At 36.7% G+C, this 20,523-nt stretch overlaps 1 protein-coding gene across 2 annotated transcripts; it reads right to left on the reverse strand.

The window, feature by feature from the left end:
• Positions 1-3: 3 nt before the first annotated feature.
• LOC109056376 (amyloid-beta A4 protein-like) lies at positions 4-19,587 on the reverse strand. 2 transcript variants are annotated; one of them, XM_042731605.1, is made up of 17 exons: positions 19,292-19,587; positions 14,480-14,647; positions 12,893-13,022; positions 12,509-12,621; positions 11,960-12,150; positions 10,608-10,852; positions 10,220-10,390; positions 7,782-7,915; positions 5,266-5,340; positions 4,826-4,984; positions 4,505-4,633; positions 4,320-4,419; positions 3,432-3,635; positions 3,287-3,340; positions 3,134-3,204; positions 2,892-3,038; positions 4-1,798 (listed from the first exon to the last, which is right to left on the reverse strand). In XM_042731605.1, the coding sequence occupies exons 1-17, from the start codon at positions 19,352-19,354 to the stop codon at positions 1,697-1,699; spliced, it is 2,256 nt and encodes a 751-aa protein (XP_042587539.1). In that variant the 5' UTR covers positions 19,355-19,587; the 3' UTR covers positions 4-1,696. The 2 variants fall into 2 exon arrangements, with proteins under 2 accessions (XP_042587539.1, XP_042587540.1); XM_042731606.1 differs by lacking the exon at positions 10,220-10,390.
• Between the last annotated feature and the right edge of the window lie 936 nt (positions 19,588-20,523).

A 20,523-nucleotide genomic window follows, 5' to 3' on the forward strand; every position in this document is an offset into this window, starting at 1 on the left:
GAGTTTGTATGTACATTCAAAACTTTATTCATGGGTTACAGTGTTGTAGAAAGCTTTTCCCCTTCTAAGCCAATGGTTTGAATAGATACCGAAGGAAAAAGTCACAGAAAGAGCTTTCTTTGTTCCCTACTGACCACAGACACTCACCTCAGAGTATCCACTAATCAGCACAACACCAGATTTAGAGCTAAGGTAATTCTATACAGGAACGTAATGAGCAGTGTGCACTGTGACATAAACTGCACAATGTTTGACTCGTTTAATGGCTGTGTGTCTCATACAATGTATTTTACAACATTCACAATTTCCTTCAACGTCATGGCACTTTTAAAATAACTCTTTGAGAGGTCATTTCAAAAGACCGCGTTACATTAATATTTCATATCTACCCGTTCCTTCCTACCTGCTCTGGCCTGTAAGGTGCTATGAGATACTTAAGTGAAACAATAAAAGAGGGGGAGAAGGTGAGGGGTTTCTGTCCCAAAATGTGTTCGTGAATATCACAGACACTGGGGGAATACAAAGAGGGGAAAGCGGGACAAAAATCACACAATCCAAAAATGGTGGCTATTTCTCAAGCAAAATCCCACCACCATTCCATACCTCCTTTCCCTAATCCCGGCCCCATACCAAATCCCGACATGGAATAAAACTTCATGAGGCAAAAAGGGCCTAGACCCTTACAAAAAACAAATAGAAAATGCAGAGTGCGTAGAATGTTAACAAACCAAAACATGGGCTAATATTACACTTCATAATACAATACATACATCTTTTTCCAGCCCCATGCAACCATTTAAGTGTGCGTGGCATGGTCCAAAAGAAAGAAAAAGCACACTTCGATTAAAGCATGTCCCTGTGACGAAGTAGCCAAGCAGATATTTTTCACTTATTTAAAATGTGATCACAAGAAGACAATAAAATGTACAATCCAGCTAAAATCTCTACATGAGAGAGAGGTCAAAGATCCAGAAACCTTCTCTCTGGTAAAATTGCCATGCACTATATAGATACAGCTAGTTTCTGCCTTAATTCAATACATATTACACACAAAATAAAAACAAACATTAATTTTTTAACTCTGTAAATGTTTTTTTTTTTTTTTTTTTTGATGGTTGGTTTTTACATTTTTTTAATGCATGTATTTTTTATACATATTTTTTTCCAGAAAAAAATAAACTGAATGGAAAGTTTAACAATGAGTACATTATTCAGCATCTGGTTGTTTGCGGTTGGAGCCTCATGTAGCCAAACCGCATTATCTGAGAGCCCAGGAAAAAGGAAAGAAACGTGCAAACAAAAGAGGAGATGTAAGTGCTTGAAGTTCTGGAGGGGAACAAAAATGGTCAAGAGAGAGAGGAGAGAAAAAAAACAAAAAAAACTATAGATGGTTTAGAGGATCATGGGAACGGCTCATTCACCGCACAGTGCTGTGATGGACAGGCATGGGAGCACACAGATGGACCATCGTACTGACAGATGGCTGGATGGGCGGCAATGACACATCACTCTTCTGTGCAAACTGAGTGAGCGCTCGTTCGATTGGATGAAATGGTCAGGTGATGGAAGCCACTCTCATCTCCATGGTGACAGAGCTGAGTGCGTGATAGTGTGTATGAAGAATCAGTCTGCATTTTCTGTCCTGATGCAGTGGGTGATGGTGGTAATGGGGAGTGTGGGGATCTGAAGTGGTTCTTTAGTTCTGCATCTGCTCGAAGAACTTGTAGGTGGGGTTCTCATAACCGTTCTGCTGCATCTTAGTGAGATGACGTTCCTCGGGGGTCACCGCTGCATCCACCTGAGACAGAAAAAAATAGATTGTCATTAAAAGTGTTTGCTCAAACCTAGATTTAAATTCGCAGCAGTCTTTATTTTGAACTGTTACTAATTTTACACTTTACTTTTATATTTCTTTTTTTTTTTTTTTTTTTTATGATAAAGTTTCAGTAATTTGATGTGCCTTTTATTGTTATAATTATTTTACATTTTCATTTAAAATAAACATTTTAGCTTTGTTTTTATTTCAGGTTTAGATTTAGTAATTTTAGTATTTCAACTTAAATGAAAACTAAAAATGTTGCATAACTAACTGAAATGTAATAACTATATTTTATTTAAGCTTTATTTCAATAAGTGAAAATGATTTTTTAATAGTTTGATGCCTTTAGATTGATGAATTTCCATTACCTTTTTAAAGACCGTCATGATTAGTGGATACACATATGACATTTTTTTTGGCCAAAATCTATTTTAAATATATGCTCTATATATGTTGTAATTTGAAGCTCAATTAAATATTTTTTTCTGAAATGACATTTTCATTCTTAGAGTAGCCTACCTTCAAGCTAAATATAGATGCAAATATGGGTTGAATAACCTACTATACTTAAAAAAAAAATACATTTATATATTTAAAACGGACAAAATACATTTGTAGAGAATATATTTACATTAAAATATATTTTTTCATATTCTGAAATACATTTAAAAAATATATATATTTGAAAAATGTAGATTTTTTTCCATATGGGTAATGAATTTTAAATCATTTTAAAAACGCTGCACTCAGAAAGAGCAACTTCTAGCTGATGAAACATTTTAGAGTTGGGAGCAGATATTTCTTTTAATATTTTTAATATAATATACCGGCCATATTTTATATGACTCCCATGGCTATGGAAAGATGTGAAGACTTCATATGCTAAAAAGTCTGACTGAGACTTTTTCTTTTAAATGAACATTTTTATCAGGCACCTATGTTTTGATTAAGTAATTTCACATTAATGGCAAAGAAAAGGTAACTAGTCAGTTATTGAGTGCCTTTTTTTCAAAATCATCTGACGGTTTTTGCATCTGAAGTCTTCATATGTTTATAATATGTTGTGTCTCACCTCAATAACTCCATGGTGAATGGAAGTGTACTGCTTCTTCCTTAGCATAACAAGAGTGATTACGATCACAGTAGCGATGACAACTCCACCCACCATCAGCCCAATGATTGCCCCCTTATTAGAGCCCATATCTTCTGCAAGGAACATCTGATTCAACACAAACACATCAATTACTTTTTACATAACAGATACATATATTTTATTTCTATATGTTTTTAGCAAAATATTTGCATAAACTGTACCAGTCTCTTGTCACGAACATCATAACCAGCGTTGTGCCTTTCCTCAGTGTCCAGCCGAACCTTTGGAATCTCAAACAACCACACATATAAACATAATCATTAGATATATGATATTAAACAAGCAATGGGTGAAAATAACATGTATACACTTACCGGGTCTCGTAGGCAGACCCCTGTCTGGAATTGGACGGGCATCTACGGGTTCAACTGAACAAGACAAAAAAAAAAAAAAGCAGCAGTTCAGTCTCTTCTAAATATAATTTTTCTGTATTATTTTGAAAACAAAAATAATGTTTACCATGGTTGTCAGTGTTGGCCTGGTTGAAGCTTTCGGGGTGGATGAAGCCCAGGCCGTCCTGCTCCGGTGGCAGGGTGTCCAGGGGGGTGGTGCTGTCAGGCAGGTCGGGCATCAGGGCGTCATTCCCATAGCTCACCCTCATCTTACTCTGGAGAGACGACAACTGTTGGGTGACTTCAGCCTGGTCCCGCTGAATCAGCAAAGCTGGAGAAAGACAGAATGAGAGGCTTTTTTAATGGCAGATTACAATACAAGATTAAATATAGTATGTTTCAAAATCAATATCATTTTTTAAGTATTCACTACCATTCAAAAATTAAGGGTCTATAAGTTTTCCTTTTCTTTTCTTTCTTTTTTTTGAGGGGAAATAATATTTTAGTTCAGCAAGGAGGCATCAAATTGATCAAAAGTATTTTAAGCAGCAAAATATTAAGCAGCAAAACTGTTTTTTAAAATTTATAATAACAAGTAATGTTTCTTTAGTACCTAATCAGCATATCAGAATGATTTCTTAAGGATCATCATGTGACACTGACGGCTGGTTGCTAAAAATTAAGCTCTGCCATCACAGTAATAAACTCGATTTTATAATATAATTATAACATTTTAAATTGTACTATTTTGTCACAATATTTCTGTTTACTGTGTTTTTGATCAAATAAATGTAGCCTTGGTGAGCATAAAGAGACTTCTTTCAAAAACATTAAACATTTTACTGACCCCAAACCCAAAATAGCAGTGGATGTGTACTGCCGGTAAGAGAGATGAAAAGAGATGATTATTATTTTAATATTTTATTTCTCATTATTAAAATGATTTTTTTTTAATTCTCCTAAATCAGCAGAACCCAGTTTGAATTTAGCACTAAATCAACCGCCTCACACTTACCCACTTGGTCCTGGATTTCATTAGCCACTTGTGGCACCTTGTAGAGGTACCCAAAGGATTGGTTCATGCGTTCTTCAATCACACGCAGGTGGGTCATCACCTATGGGCACAAGCGGTCAAACTGAAGTCTGAAGTGTCTGCACATTTTATGTCTGAAGTAGGAAAGAACAGCTTGACAATCTTACAAAGGGCCGAATCTGAGACGCCTTCTTGGGATCCACCTCTCGCACATGCTCAAAGTGTTTGAGAGTGTGCTGCCTGTCCTTCTGCTCCGCTCGTATGTACTTCTTCAACAGATTGAGGACCTGTCGAGGCTGTACAAGACGGGACACAGTACAAAACAGGTTTTTCTTGGTTAGTGCTTGCCATTTATCCATAACACAGATATTAGATTAGCAGATGAGAGACATTGTGGCAAACAAATGAAACTAATTACTACTGTTAACACATTTGTGGAACATATGCCATTTTGTTTGTAGTTCAGGACTGTGGTTGTGTGTGAATACCCGAGGCTGATCAGATTGCAGGGCGCTAAGGTAGCTTTCCAGAGCCTGACGGCGACGGTCATTCAGCAGAGCTTCCACTCGTGCCATGTGGGTTTCTACCAGCTGCTGTCTCTCCCCGGCCGCTTCCTTCTCCAACGCCTCCACCTTCTCCTGGAAGCGCTATGAAACACAAATGAACACAAAGCCAGCAGCCATTTAATCCTGAAGTATAAAAAACCGCAAGCCTTTCAATCCCCTTGAAAATCCACCCTCCACTTTAATGTATGCTGTAACTGCTAAATCTGAATGCACTTGAACCACAGCCCCGCTAAGTACTTTATATAACAGATTCACAAATCACTACATTATATGAACAATAAATGTTTACTTTCCACCGTTCACTGCTTATGAATCATCAGCCAACATATCCCATTAAAATTTATTAAGAGCTGAGAGGCTACCTGAATTATGGTCTTCTTATCAGCACGAGGAAGATTCTTTGCCTGTCTCTCTGCCTCCTCCCATTCTCTCATCACCTGAACAGAGATAAGAGAACACAAAGGACAGAGTCATCAAATGAATTCTGATCACTTATTAACAAAAACCATGTTTTTTTGACATGTTCAATGGTAATACACATATAAAATAAAATAATGTAAATAATTAAAAAAATTATGTATTAATAAATAATCACTCCTAACTTAATATTAATTTAGTATTAATACTATTTTAACCCCATTTTTTGAAATACAATATTTTACTTTTTCTTTTTCAAGCAATGAAATTACAAAAACTCTGCTTTGAATGTGTATCTTTAATTAAACATTCCCATTAGGGATGCATGATATTGGATTTTTGCCGATATCCGATATGCCGATATTTTTCAACTAATTTTGGCCGATACTGATATATTTCCTTTTGTTTGGAAACAACACCAAGTCTTTCCAGTGCAAAATATTTTTAATTTTGGTTAGTTTTTAACAAGAACTTATTTGTTAGAATGAAATAAACAATAATGAAGGTAGTTTTAACAGTATATTGAAGCTTTAAAAATAACTATGAATAAACTATACTTCAATTGCTGCATTTTCCCCCCAGAAAGATGCAGTGTTAACCCAAACATTTTATTTTAAGATTAACATTTGTAGATGGTCAAAAGCAAAAGAGTTGTAAAAATTCAGAAAATCTTTTCGAGCTTATGATTTGTTTATAAAAATAAAACATATTACACATGAATGAATAAATCAGTATATATAAAATTATTTAATTTAGAAGTGTCAGGTTTGTGACTTTTTTTCATGTAAGCTATAGCTTCTGACCTTTAAATTAAAACATACTTATTATTTTATGACATCAATTACTGCTTTATTTAATCAGAAACACAGTCTAAATGTTATTTGTGTAGGCTATTTTACTTTTAATTTAATTAGAAGTAGGCCAACAGCGCCCCCAACAGATTAAAACTCCTTACCGAACAGGCTACCGCGACGCGTGCCATTACTGTTTACTCTATCATACACCAAACAGTATTTCTGTAGTGCTTTCACAGATTAAATGCAGCCATCGAAAATAGTGAATCTAATCATCATTCAGACAAAATATTGCTTCAAGAATGAGCCACACTGCTGTGATCTAATCACTAGCACACCCTGAGTACATGCGAGTTAACACATTCCTCTTATCGGCAAGACATATCAGCATAATTTTTCATATATAGCCGATCCCGATATTTACATTTAAAGCCATTATCGGCCGATTCCAATAGAAGTCCTATAATATCGTGCATCCCCTAATTCCCATACATAATTATACTTTAAGGCTTTAACAAACTTCTTGGAAATGCAGTCAAGTTTATACATTTAAATAGTTGATACATTTTCATGAATCACTTCAAACTCTCACTGAACTGATTCAAAACTCTGAGTAAGCGATTTCTGTCATCACTCAAATTGTTCATGGAAATCCAAGTTTAATTTTTATGCTTTAAATGTTTTAGTCAACATATATGTAGGTAAAGATAGCTATTTATTACAAAATGTATTATTAAAAATAGAAATACATAGTTCTGGCATGAAACTCTAGATGGCGCAGTCCAATAGGTCTAACTCAATCTGACCTAATGACATCATCACATTACACAGCTGTTTGGTTATCTCCTGTATTGGTAGCCAATGAGCTCGCTGCTCAACATTCAAATATATGATTAGTGCTTGCTGTAGAAGTTGCAGCTTGTTCAGAAACCCTCCACCTTCCCCAGCTCCACCTGAATAGATCTGCTACGAGGTGATTCATGTATGATATATGGGGGTTATTTCATGTATATTATATTTGCAGCAGCAGTATTTCTTACATGCTCACAGCAGCATGTTGTGGATGTATTGGCAGTAGCAAGTCTCTGTACTTGCTCTGCCGCAGCAGCGTAGCAGATCTATTCCGCCAAGACCAAATACATTAACATTGTTATGTACATTACCATGCCAATCCCTCCGAGAGTTGTCTTGACAACGCAGGTTTTAATATAGACAGATTAACAGACAGATATTAAAATTAAATTTCTATTCTAATTATCTAAAATATCGAAAAATTTACTACTGCTACTTAAACTCTGATCACTAAAACTGTTCACAGGAATCCATGTTTTATTTTATTTTTATGCTTTAAATATTTTACTAAAATACATTTATAGGTAAAGATAGCTATTTACTATTAAAACCCGTTGTGCATATAAATGAAAATGATTAAATATAGTCTGTTCTCTTGTTAATTTAGTGGAAAATGGTGTGGAAAACTAGCATTGATTATTTAAAACAAATCACCATTGAAACTCACTAATATACATAAACGTACATGTTGAATCCTATGTATCGAAATCCTATCAAATGTTTTTAGCGCTATTGTCCAGCCCTACTACCACCACCCTGTTTTTGTAAAAGAACGTTGCCCCACTGTAAATGTATCACTCTACTCAGGTTCCCACCTCTGACATTTTCTCTCTGTGTTTTGCCTCCAGGCTCTCCTTTGCCTTCTGGAAGCGCATGTGCTCATTCATATCTCCTGGAGCTTCCAGGTAACGATCCACAGCATCAGCAGGGCTCGGGGCCATGGTCGGCACTAGGGAAAGTGAGAAGTCTTGTTCAGTGAAGCCAAAAAAAACCCCCCAGATATATATGAGCCAGAGAATCTTCCTTACTGCAAAGAGAGCAAAGACTCCTGGGAAAGAACAGCTAGTTCAGGTGCAGGTTAAAATTGCTTAGCAGAGACAGAAACATTTATGTGAGATTGCTTTTGCCAAAAGTTGCTATACTGCATATTTCAGGGGTGCTCAGAGAGTTAAAAGAGCTTTCATGCTGGAAAATCATCCAGTATGGTACATCTGTGTATATACAGTGACCCCAAAAAGTGTTTGGACACTTAAAAGACACTTAATAATGTATGAATATGACTGCATTTAGTAAAAAAAAAACACACACACACACACATACGTGTATATATATATATATATATATATATATATATATATATATATATATATATATATATATATATATATAAATAAATATGTGGAACCTAATTTATAATAACGTGCATCAATTAATAATTTAAAAGTAATTTAAAAGTATTCAAAAAGTAAGGAGTTTTCAGTTTTAATTTTAAAAAGACATGCAAATATTTTCCAGTAAAAGTAAAATGTCTTAATTTTAAACAGTATATTTACTGTTTTACTATTTTAAACCTGACAAATGTCTTTTTGTAAACTGTTGGAAATTTCATAATGCAGTGCCATTTTTAAGAGTGGCATGAGTGTCCAAATAGTTTTTTTGTGCCGCTGTGTGTGTGTGGAGCGTGTGAGAGCTGTATTTCATGGGCGTGTTCCTGTGAAGCTGCTGTGACACTTTCTGACAGCGAGCATGCGGGAACAGCCAGACCGGCTGCGAGGAATATGCCCTGTCAGGGTGAGGGCTGCTCCGCTGTCACTTTCCCACAGAGTCCAGCAATGTGCTTAACAGAGCGGAAACCGCCCACTGAACCGCTGCCACAGACCGGTCTGACCAGAGGCCGACTACAGCTCCATCACTGGCCCACACTGAGATACACGCAAACGGAGAGAGAGAATGGGGGAGGGATGCACAGAAATGCAGTGTTCAGCAGGTTAAGAAATACACTCACTGAGATGCAGGTGTCCTCAAAACAGACAAAAGCACAAACAAACATTCACGCTATCAAATTTGTAAGTATCTACTCGAAACCTCTGGAGGCTGACACTCAAAAACCTCTCTAACTACAGTATTGAGAGCATTTTCATCTAGATAAAAACACTAGCAGTTAAAAAGACTTTTAAATCTATCTATCTATCTATCTATCTATCTATCTATCTATCTATCTATGTTTTTAAGATATTCTGCTTTTGCAAGGATGGGAACATTCTAGAAGTTTCTGTAACATTCTTGTTCTTTCTGGAGCATCCAGAACATTGTAGGACTATTAATAAAAGACAAATAATATCTTTATATTAAAATATCTGACCCTGGACCACCAAACCAGTCATAAGGGTCAATTTTTTTGAAATTGAGATTTATACATCATCTGAAAGCTGAATAAATAAGTTTTCCATTGATGTATGGTTTGTTAGAGTAGGACAATAATATGGTAGAGATACAACAATATTTGGTGGAGATACAAATATCTGAATATCTGGAATCAGAGGGTGCAAAAAAATCTAAATATTGAGACAATTGCCTTTACAATTGTCCAAATGAAGTTCTTAGCTATGCAAAATACACAATTCAAAAATTAAGGTTTGATATATTTACAGTAGGAAATTTACGAAATATATCCGTAGATCTTTTCTTAATGTCCAAATGATTTTTGGCATAAAAGAAAAATCAATCATTTTGACCCATACAATGTATTTTTGGCTATTGCTACAAATATACCCCAGCTACTTAAGACTGGTTTTGTGGTCCAGGTCACATATATTAAATCCAGCATCAGCGCCCAGACAGCTTCCCATTACCTAACACTTGTTAAAAAACTCAGAACAGTATCAAAACACTAAAACTAACTAATTTCACACCACTCAGCCCTATAACCAGTGTTTTAAAGCCTGATTTGTAGATCACAATAATGTTATTTTTCTTTTACCATGGTTCTGTAGATTCAGGAGACACAGATGGAGTTAAAGAAAAGTTCAAGTGCTCAGTGTGCTCAGGAAAGACAGCAGGAGGTTGAACTAAAAGAACAAGATGCTCTGCCTATACAGTCACCTCACAGAGACCTGTAATCCATGCAAGCTAAAGCATCCAGCCATCTGCTGAGCTTGTGAGTTTGCCACGAATGAAGCGAAGAAAGTGAGAAAGAGACGATGTGCTGGTTAGCAGAGAGATGAACTTCCTCTCAGGAGACGTCTGGACTTACACACGCTGCTGCTGCAGACAGCCAAGCAGTACTCCTCGGATTCAAAGTTATTGCGGTTACCCCCGCAGCCCCCAAACATGAAGGGGGCGCACCGGCCCGTCTGCGCCACAAAATACCAGCGGCATAGCTTGGCATGGCACGGTCCCGATCGAGGAGGGGCCCAGCATACCGCTGATGTGGAAGAGACACTCAGTGGATTTGTTTAAGTGTTCGTATGTAAGGTTTTGCTCAAGTTTTGCCCATTTAAGGAACTACACAATGACGGCTCAAACTTCATGTCCTGAAATGCTACATGAGCTCATTAGTATTCATAGTTCTAATGTTTGGAAATGTACCACTGAAATGTATAATGTCAACATATGGACATATGTGCATACAAAAATCTCACCTCGCACAACCTCCTCTATAGACTCTGTTGTGGTAGTGGTGGTGGTTGTCATGGCAACGTTGGAAGTCTGCTCACTGGTGTCTTGTTCATCAGTTGTGTCTTCATCGTCATCTTCGTCATCGTCATCATCTTCACCGTCACCATCTTCATCGTTGTCCCAGACTTCCTCTTCCTCATTGTTGATATCCTCATCATCCTCTGTCATAGCAGGCTCAGGTTTGGTCGGGGCCTGTTCTCTCAGTATGCTGTGATGCAAAAATGTATGGAGATGATGACAAATACATTCTAAAACTACACACTGAAAATATGGGATTCAGAATATTATTTAAAACAGAAAATTAACAGATTCATAGGAGTGTGAAAAATGTTAAACATGAAAAATATTAAATATGAACATGAAATATTTAAGAAAATATTTATTTCATAGGCACTAATCAAACAAGTTGATGACACTGAACTTCTCTATTAAGGTTAAATGTTCTATAGTTAAAGCACAAATATCACACATGGAAAAAATAATTAGATATATTATTTCAATTTCATTTCATTAGATATATTATATTATATTATATTATATTATATTATATTATATTATATTATATTATATTATATTATATTATATTATTCATTAATAGGCAAAAATATATGGCTAATATAGATTTTAAAATATATTATTATTTTGGTTAAATGTTCTTCAGTTAAAGCACAAATATCACATATGGCAAAAATAATTATATATATTATTTCAATTTTATTTTATTAGATATATTTGTATTATATTATATTGTATTAATTATATTATATTATATTATATTAATTACATTATATTATATTATACATTAATAGCCAAAAATATACTGCTAATATAGATTTAACAATATATTAAAAATAAGTCACTTGTATTTCCTCACACATTTTTGGCCATTTTCATATTTTTTAATTTCAATATACTGTCCAAAATTTACTCATAATCCATTGTTAGAAATGTATTTTCTTGCCTCTTCAAAGCACATTAGGGAAAATATTTTGGTGTCAGAAAGTTGAAACTAAATATATTTTCAATTTGAAAACCTATATTTAGCATAAATTCCGACCCTCGAAATGTAGAGGATGCCTTTCATCTTTCCCAAATCAGGCTGGAGAACATAATCATCAGATTTTACACAAACTTGTGAAGTTCACACAGCTCAAGGGGGGACATAGAAAATTGTAAAAAAATAAGTTATTTTAAATGATTTATCTATTTAGTTTAGTATTTTTATAATTTGTATATTTCTCAATAATTTGTAACAAAGGTCAGTAAAAGACAGTGACAGTAAGAGAGTTTTGAAGAACTGCTTGTGTTTTTGTACCTGCCGTCAGTATACTCGGCCTCTGCGCCGCCCCACCACACATCTGAGTTAGCCTCCTCTTGCTCCTCGCTGTCTAACTCCTTCTGCTCTTCCACAGGGCAGCATACAAACTCTACACCACGGAAACGGTCGATGCCGCACGGCAGCAGCATGCCGTAGTCATGGAGATTCATGGAACGATCACCGCAGGACTGCAGAGAGCCAGCCACAGGGAACGAGCGAGCCAGAACGAAAGCGAGAGAGGTATAAGGTGCTGAGTCATCATACAGCTATAAGTAGAATGCTCTTGTGGCTAGAGATGAATTATACATCCTATTCAATCATAATCTGCCAGCACCATTATTTAACATGCAAATAAGATTGACATATTTGGATGTTTCTGGTTAACAAAAATAGAAAGCACTTGATATTAAACATAAGCCATACCATAAATGTCTTATCAGAAGCAGGTAAGATGGGTATCCACTAAAATAGGTGCTGGTTCTGGCTTGTTCTGGCACAAATTAGAGCTCTTTGTGGCTTTAAAACTTATGTGGTGTGACCTCTGACCTCTTTGGCCACTGTGTGCCAGTGCAGGTGACTCTCGCACATATCCATTCGCTCCTGGTGCAGGAACTTGCATTTATCTGGGACGAGGAGGGCATCGCTGACAAACTCCCCAACTAAAAAAAAAAGGAAACATTTGCTCACCAGGTGCTCAGACAGATTTCTTCTGATATGTACCTTGGAGGGTAAAATATCCCGAGCAAAGGTTGTGTTTTGATGAATCTCATCTTATCTGATGCAGAAGGCTGATAGGAAATCACACAACAGCCACGTTAAAAGCATTAGTTTAACGTCCCACAAATCCAGGTTAATACCCCAGGAGTGGCGGAGTACTCTGATGTAAGCGTCACGTTGAAGGATAGTCTTTATGTAAACACACATACGTACCCAGGCAGCGGTAGGGGACCACAATGCGCGTGTGACTGCGGCACTGGTGACGACCCATTTTGCACCAGTTCTGGATGCTGACAGGCTGGTTGGCCTCCACTACGTTAGTGATCTGGAGGTCTGGGTATACCTGTGGGAGTCAAGACGGGGTACAATTACCAGATGATGTTGAACAGAAAACAGAAAAGCCATTGGCAACCCATTTTACTTTCATAATCTGACCTATTTCCAAGGGAAAAAAGATCCTTTGATTTTATTCATTGGGAAGTCAGAAGACATATCAGAATGCGGAAAATAAAAATAATAGTGATGTGCTGAGATGAAACTTTGTGGCTGAAAACATTTTTTAAATGACTTTTTTCCCCATCATCAGTCAGCATTAATAAATTCAGTCATTTTATTTTAAGGTTCAATTCTCGCCATTAACAAACCATTAACTATGACTTCTGCCTCAATAATCTCCTAATTTGCTGCTTATTAATAGTTAGTAAGATAATTGTTAAGTTTGAGAATTGGGTAGGATTAGGGATGTAGAATATGGTCATGCACAATATGTGCTTTATAAGTATTAATAAACAACCAATATGTTAATAATAGGCATGCGAATAAGCAATTGGTCCCTATAAATTCCAATTAATCCTAAAATTATATTAAATCCAATTAATCCTTCTCTTCACATTTTCAATCTGTTTTCAACCCAAAACCTCGGACTGTGTGGCTGTACATTTCTCTTTGCACAGTAAGACAAGGAATGTGTAATTTCACTGAATTCAATATAGCTAAAATAGTAATACTGTTAAATATTATTACAATTTAAATTAACTTCTCTAATTTGATTTAAACACATTTTTAAATGTAATTTATTTCTGTCAGAAATCATACTGATTTGCTGATTTGGTGCTCAAGAAACATTTCCTCTTTATTTTTATAAAAAATTCTTACTGACCCCAAACCTCTGAATGGTAGAGTATATTGGCATTGTATTGGCTGTCGTCCATACTGCTATCTAAATAACATCATCAGCCATTGAAAAACTCAAATGAGTCAACCACTTAATAGAACTTGACGTGCTTACAGTATGTAATACTCGGAAGGCCCTTGGCTATTAATTACTGTGATTGTGATTATATAATTGACTTTAATTATTAAAGTAGTCACGATACTAGAGCTGCACGATAAATCGCATGCAATATTTAATGCGCATTTTGTCAGTAAAGCCGGTTCTGTACTCAGCTGTAAATCTCCATCACCCGCGCACTTTCACATGGAGCAGCATTAACCACACAGGGCCGTTGTTCACTGACAAGCTGGGCAAAAACACGATCATATTTTGGGCAGCTTGTCAGTGAACAACAGCCCTGTGTAGTAAATGCTGCTCCATGTGAAAGCGTGCAGGTGATGGAGATTTACCGCTGATTACAGAGCTGGCTTTACTGACAAGATGAGCATTAAATATTGCATGCGATTTATCGTGCAGCCCTACACGATACAATAATGTTTTACAATCGGTGTAACTATTAAATACAAGTAACACGGATACTGCAGCAGAACTCATTCTCATTTTTGATCTCTTTTCTCTCTCATTACCTCTTGGCAGTACTGAAGGATGCCCTCTTTGGTGCCGATGCAGCTCTTGGTGCCAGTTGGATCCGGCTCCCACTTGCCACTCTGGATATTGATATGCATGTTGAGTTTCCCACAAAACATGGCCACCTGGGGCTCCGCCAACAAGCCCACTGAGTCATCCGATGGCACCTGCCAACAGCACAATCAGCGGTAACATGAGGAACCATTATCACATAAGCCTATGATCTTCAGCTGTCTTCATGCGGGGGGCTTTTCTCAGCAAATATTGATATATATGATCAACTGTCATTAACCTGATTAGTTCATCAGTTTATCACTGAAGTAATCAGATCACATTTTTTAATTGATTGACTGTCCTAATTACAATCTGAGAAAGGATGACAATGTAAAGAGGAAAAACAGCAACTGTGTTTGGAAGAACAGGGATTCAACAAATATGATTCAATATTGCACCAAATCTCAACTAACCAAACAGAGAGTCGACTAGATAAACACTTAGATATTGAAAAATGCTGGGTTTGTGAGTTCTTAGCATGCACTGAGGTGTGAATAAATTATGTGGTGGCTGTTATAGGATTATAAATGTACTGTTTGCAGGCTTTTTGACATCCCTGCTAGCAGTACTCAAGTTATACCAAAGCTTTGGGGGGGTGGGGGTCTTCGAGTACGTCTTTGAAGCCATCTCCTGGTATCAAATAAAATACTACATATATCAAGAAACATTTCTTTTATTGATATTGAAAACAGTTGTACGCCATAATATGTTGTGGAAAAGATTTTTTTTCAGGATACATTTGATGCATTGTATACATATTTCAGGATTCTTTGTTGACTTCTTTGCTGTAAAGTGGTGGAGAGGAGACAGAGTGATGAAGCCAATTAGAATATGGGGATGGCTAAGAGGCCATGATGGTCAGAGGGCAATGGGCAAATTTGGCCAAGATGCCGGGGTTACACCCCTGCTCTTTTTCAAAGGACATCCTGGGATTTTAATGACCACAGAGGGACACATATACTCCATATAGCTCCATATACAAGTCAGAAACTAAGCTTTTTTTTTTCTTTTTGCACAGGCCTATCTAAAGGGTTAATGGTCCCACGTAGTGATCAGCCGTAAAAAAAATTATAAATTTTTTCAAACATTTGGTAGTTTTGATCAGGACTGAGGTTGATTAATAGATTTATGCAAAAAAAAAAAAAAAAAAAAAAAAATGATCTGATACATTTTTACAGCAGTTTAATTTAGTGGATGTTTTCATCCCGAACATAACGAAAGGGTAGTGAATTTGAACACAGGGTGATATGGCTGCTGGCCATAACTAAGGAGGGTTTGGTTTTCTCCATACTAAGCCATAGCCCCTGTGTATCACACAGTGTTGACTAAATATATGGTCTCACGCATTATTTGAACACTGAAGATTATGCGTTACTAGTGAATTATAAAAATAATTTCATTCTTTCTGACTAAAATATAAAACTACATGCTAAATATAAAATGGGAAACAACTCAACTGGTAAAAAACTCTCTATATCTGTTTTATATCCACGATGCCAGTTACATAATGTACAATATAAAACACTACAGCTCTCTACACTTGAGAATTAAAAGCCTTAGATACAATCTAGTGGATGGGAAGATATTTAAATATAAGAAAGAAAGAGATAAATATATGAGAAAGAAGAATGAGTTTTGGGTAAAAGAGTTTTTAAGGTCCTGAAAATTAGTGGAAGACTAAAGAAAAACATTTAGAATACATTCAATTCATAAACTAAGTCAGTGAGAAAGAGAAAGATGGAGAATAATGTCTGTCCTCTTTTGTATGTCTTTGGCTTGGCCTCGACCCAGTGTGTCACAAAGGTTCCTTACAACCAGACCCACCTAGTCTGTTCAACTGAGTGTGAGGAATTATGGGACTGTTGTGTTTTCTCCCTTTTCTCTTGAATAACAAACAGTGGAAGTGCTGCTACAGCCAGCTGTGTAAAATATGTATCTGTCCCATTAGACAGATAGATAGATAGATAGATAGATAGATAGATAGATAGATAGATAGATAGATAGATAGATAGATAGATAGATAGATAGATAGATAGATTCTGTCTAGGGATGTTTTTTTTTCTTTTTAACCTGTTAACAAATGCGTTGGTGGTTACAGTGCAATAAATCATCCCACTGCTGTAGGGCAGTTTAAAACAGAATACTGTTATTATGCTGGCCGCAGTACAGTAGTTAGCTCTTTAGGAAAACCATGTGTTAGACACAAAATGGTCTTAACTTCTGCAAAGAGCTATATATCAGCTATAGATTGGTTTACATGTGCTGTTTAGATGGGATTATTACCATTTTGCTGTCAAAGTGGGATATATGAAATGCTTTAATACTGACACAACCACTGAACCCTTGTGAAAGCTAAACATCTGCGAATATCAATCTCCCAAAACAGTGTCTCAACCAGGTTGTCATAGCAGCTCAGGATCCACATTAGTGCATCTATCAAAACGAAATGTTCATCTTTCAAGAGCCATTCAGCTCTGGCTTCATCTTTAAGGTTCTCAAAATCAGCTAGCTTCTGCACTCAAAGACATAATTTAAAACTGGCCATGTTTACATGTTCCACTGACATTTCCCAGTCAAACAAAGGAAGCCCTTTTTTAGATGGAGGCAGACTGAAAACAGATTTACTAATTATAAGCAAACTAAGCAAGGGAGCTTTCAGGCAAAACAGCTTGTTCATGGTTATGGTGACCAGTAAAGAGGTGAAAACATAAACTCTCAAAGCTTGTTTTGGCACACTAAATATAAATGACACCTTTAATGAAAAAATCTTGAGGCCGGGTCTTCTTGCAGCAGTCAGTGTGCAAATTATATAGTGACTTACAAGGGATCATTTTTTTTTAGTAAACTCAGATGTTGCCTACCACGATAAGCCACACTTTTTTACTCAGTTTTGATGATCCCTTCAGTATAATTGACATGAATTTAGTCAATGTGTAGGAATTAGTAGGTGACCTCAAAGCTAACACACATGGACTAAGACCCACATATATGATTTCATACAGTTGTTGTGATATTATTGACATGTTAATCAATAATAATGTGGAAAAACAATTACAGTACCTATTTGTTTTAATTATATATTATCTAATCTGAGCAGACAAAGCTTGAGCAGTGTCCCAATTTTTGTTCCCAGAATGTTCTGGGAACATCAGTTCATGGTTGCTAAAAATGAAACCTAAGAAGAGCCTTCCTATAACGTTACAAATTGGTTGCCCACAAAATAACCAGAGGGGAATCATATGCTAAGATCAGGTAACTTCATAAAACACCACAGTAACCTCATTTTCTTTGTGAGGTCATATTTGATACGATGTAAAAAAAAAAAAAAAAAAAAAAAAAAAAAAAAAAATACACATATTGTCATTGGAACTCTCAGGGTACCTGAAACAATAATGTTGAAATGTTTCTAATATTGACCTATATTTGAAAGACTTTACGTTTACGTTTTCCTTAGAGGGAGTCAATATGGGGGGTGGCACACCTAAACGCCCTGATTCTTATTTGCACCCTGATATTGGTATCACATAGGAATATGCCATATTTTAAGAGAACACTAACACCACATGTATGTGTAAACCATATTATGGAAATTCAGTATAGAATTAAATATCTCTATTATGTGTTTAAACGTACCAGGTGTCAATAAAGACTTAAATTTAACATGCAAGTACCAACATAAGAAAAATCTGTGCATGCGACGCATAAACCGCGTCTGTTTGTGGGCGCGAGAAACTAAATCCCTCCAGAGCTGATCTTTGCCTTTACCCCGTTTGGATAAAAAAAAAAAAAAAAGAAACGCCGCAGTTCACTGACGCCATCTTGCTTCTGTCAACTAAAATCTTTTAGTAATATTCCCAAAAAAATCTCTCCACCATGTACCAGTCCCACAGCATTTACGCATTTTAACAAGCATCCCCACCCAGCAAAACATATCCCTTCATAAAACACTCGTGTGAATATTAGATGCGCATAGGCGCTGCAGAGAGAATGATTTTCTTCTGATGCTCGAATGGTTAAGGAGGGCCGCCGGATTGCTGCCGCAGCATTTATTCGCCTAAAATGGAGCACTGCAATCGTGCAAACCAGCCGTATGGTTTATGTTTATTTATTTTGTGTATATATGGCAAGTGATGAGGGACTGCGTTCTTTAATACATGCCTCCTTGACAAAGAGCTGTCAGTCACTATGTTTACAAGATTTCACCAGCCGCATCTGCATGACACGAGTTCATGTTCCTCTCCATATTTATTCGTTCAAACATAACGGGTACAGCAACATAAAACCGCCATATCAGCATTTTCCATCGTGCAATTCTTTATCAGCAGGTCCTTCGAATGTGAATCAGATGTTTTCTTATGAAGGTGAGCAGATGACTCTCAAATATAAAAACAAGTAAATAAAGATGTCAGAATGATGCACGTCTTTTCTCAATGATATGCATCACTTTCTCAAGCTACAGTTCGCCTGTTATGTTATGCATAATATTTGTGTAAACCGAGCGATCTTGCTGCACCAGTGTAGCCTCCACCCAACACTTTTTAATTGATTTAAATCAATGATGGCAAAGAAAACCCATTGGATTAGAAAGAACCATGATCCTGCTGGAATACGCCACTGACAATCCCGCAGCGCTCAAAATGTCTGTCTGCATCCGTGTCAAGCTCTCGCTTTGCGTTCCCCCCCTTCGCTCCCAGGCCGTCCTTTAAAGTATGGAGGAGAATCAAGCTCCTTCTCCATTACACAATCACTATTCTTACCTCGATGGCGAGCGACAGAGTCGTCAGCATTAACAGCAGGAATACCGTACGGTCCATACCCATGGCCGTGTTCCCAAATGTAGCACGTCCTGATGGATGAACGATTTTCAGCTCCGTGCTCCCCTATCCTCTGTGCTTGTTGTGCTTTGTGAGAATGCTCGACTGCAGACAGCTGCTCCAGTGAAAGTCAGCTGACCACACGTCTGGAGAGGGTGCAAGAGAGTGGAGTTGGAGATCGCAGGTTGTCAGTGAGGAAACCGCAGAATTGAACCGATACGTCAAAACACTAGAATGAATAAACAGCAAGCAAGCAGGGGACAACCGCAAAGCCGTATCTCTGTGCAGTTTTTTTATAGCTATAGAAATAATAATTACACAGAAATAACCAAGCCATATGGCCACTGGGTGAGTTTACTACGTTTGTGTTGCTCCATAACCTCTCTCCAATTAGGTCAAAGTGGGGCCACATTACTCCAAATAAGCGTAGAATTTCATATGAAATATCCAACCATTACGAAAGTTAACCATGGTTTTACTACAAATAATACGCCCAAAAACATGGTAACCACAATTTTACTACAATAAAACAATGATTAATTTTCGTAAGGGAAGCAATTCAATTCAATTCAAGTTTATTTGCATAGCGCTTTATACGATAGAAATCGTTGCAAAGCAACTTTACAGAAAATTAAGTTTCTACAATATTTACTATAGCAGCTTATCAGTGGTGACTGTCAGTTAATGTACATATGGCAGAAATGTACGGAAAAAATCAATTAAAGACGTAATCAAACATACGATGAACACTATTAACAGCAATTATTATATGATGCAATCAAACTTATAGCAACATTTGGTAGTTCTGTATGTTGTTTCAGGGTTGGCATCATCTGAGGTCCTCTGAGGAGTTGGCATCATCTCTTCTCAGGTGTTCTGGATCCAGACTGAAGTGTGTGTAAATCCTAGTTACCACGGGATGTAAATTGGCTACATGCATGAATTATTGAAACTACAGGAAATGGTACACACTCAAGTGGTTATTGATTAACGTTTTAATCTTATTATATTAAAAGTAGCCTGTTTGCATGCCGAACATTTCTGCCCTATCCTTGCCCCATATAGGTAAAGACGGAGCCATTTCAGGCTTCCAAAGTGTGGTCTTGTGGCTGTGACAACAGGGTCAAAACTCTTATTTCAATTACAGAGAAAAGGACTAGGAAAAAAAATAAAAA

This window comes from Cyprinus carpio, chromosome B9 (genome assembly GCF_018340385.1).
Source record: "Cyprinus carpio isolate SPL01 chromosome B9, ASM1834038v1, whole genome shotgun sequence".
NCBI classification, from domain to species: Eukaryota; Metazoa; Chordata; class Actinopteri; order Cypriniformes; family Cyprinidae; genus Cyprinus; species Cyprinus carpio.

Excerpts from the sequence above, each read along its gene's own strand:
- LOC109056376 (XM_042731605.1), bottom strand. The coding sequence starts at position 19,354 with ATGGGTATGGACCGTACGGTATTCCTGCTGTTAATGCTGACGACTCTG. Across the intron at positions 4,420-4,504 it reads CGTCTCAGATTCGGCCCTTT|GTGATGACCCACCTGCGTGT; the intron begins GTAAGATTGTCA and ends TTGTGCCCATAG. Across the intron at positions 3,636-4,319 it reads TGAAATCCAGGACCAAGTGG|CTTTGCTGATTCAGCGGGAC; the intron begins GTAAGTGTGAGG and ends GTCTTTCTCCAG.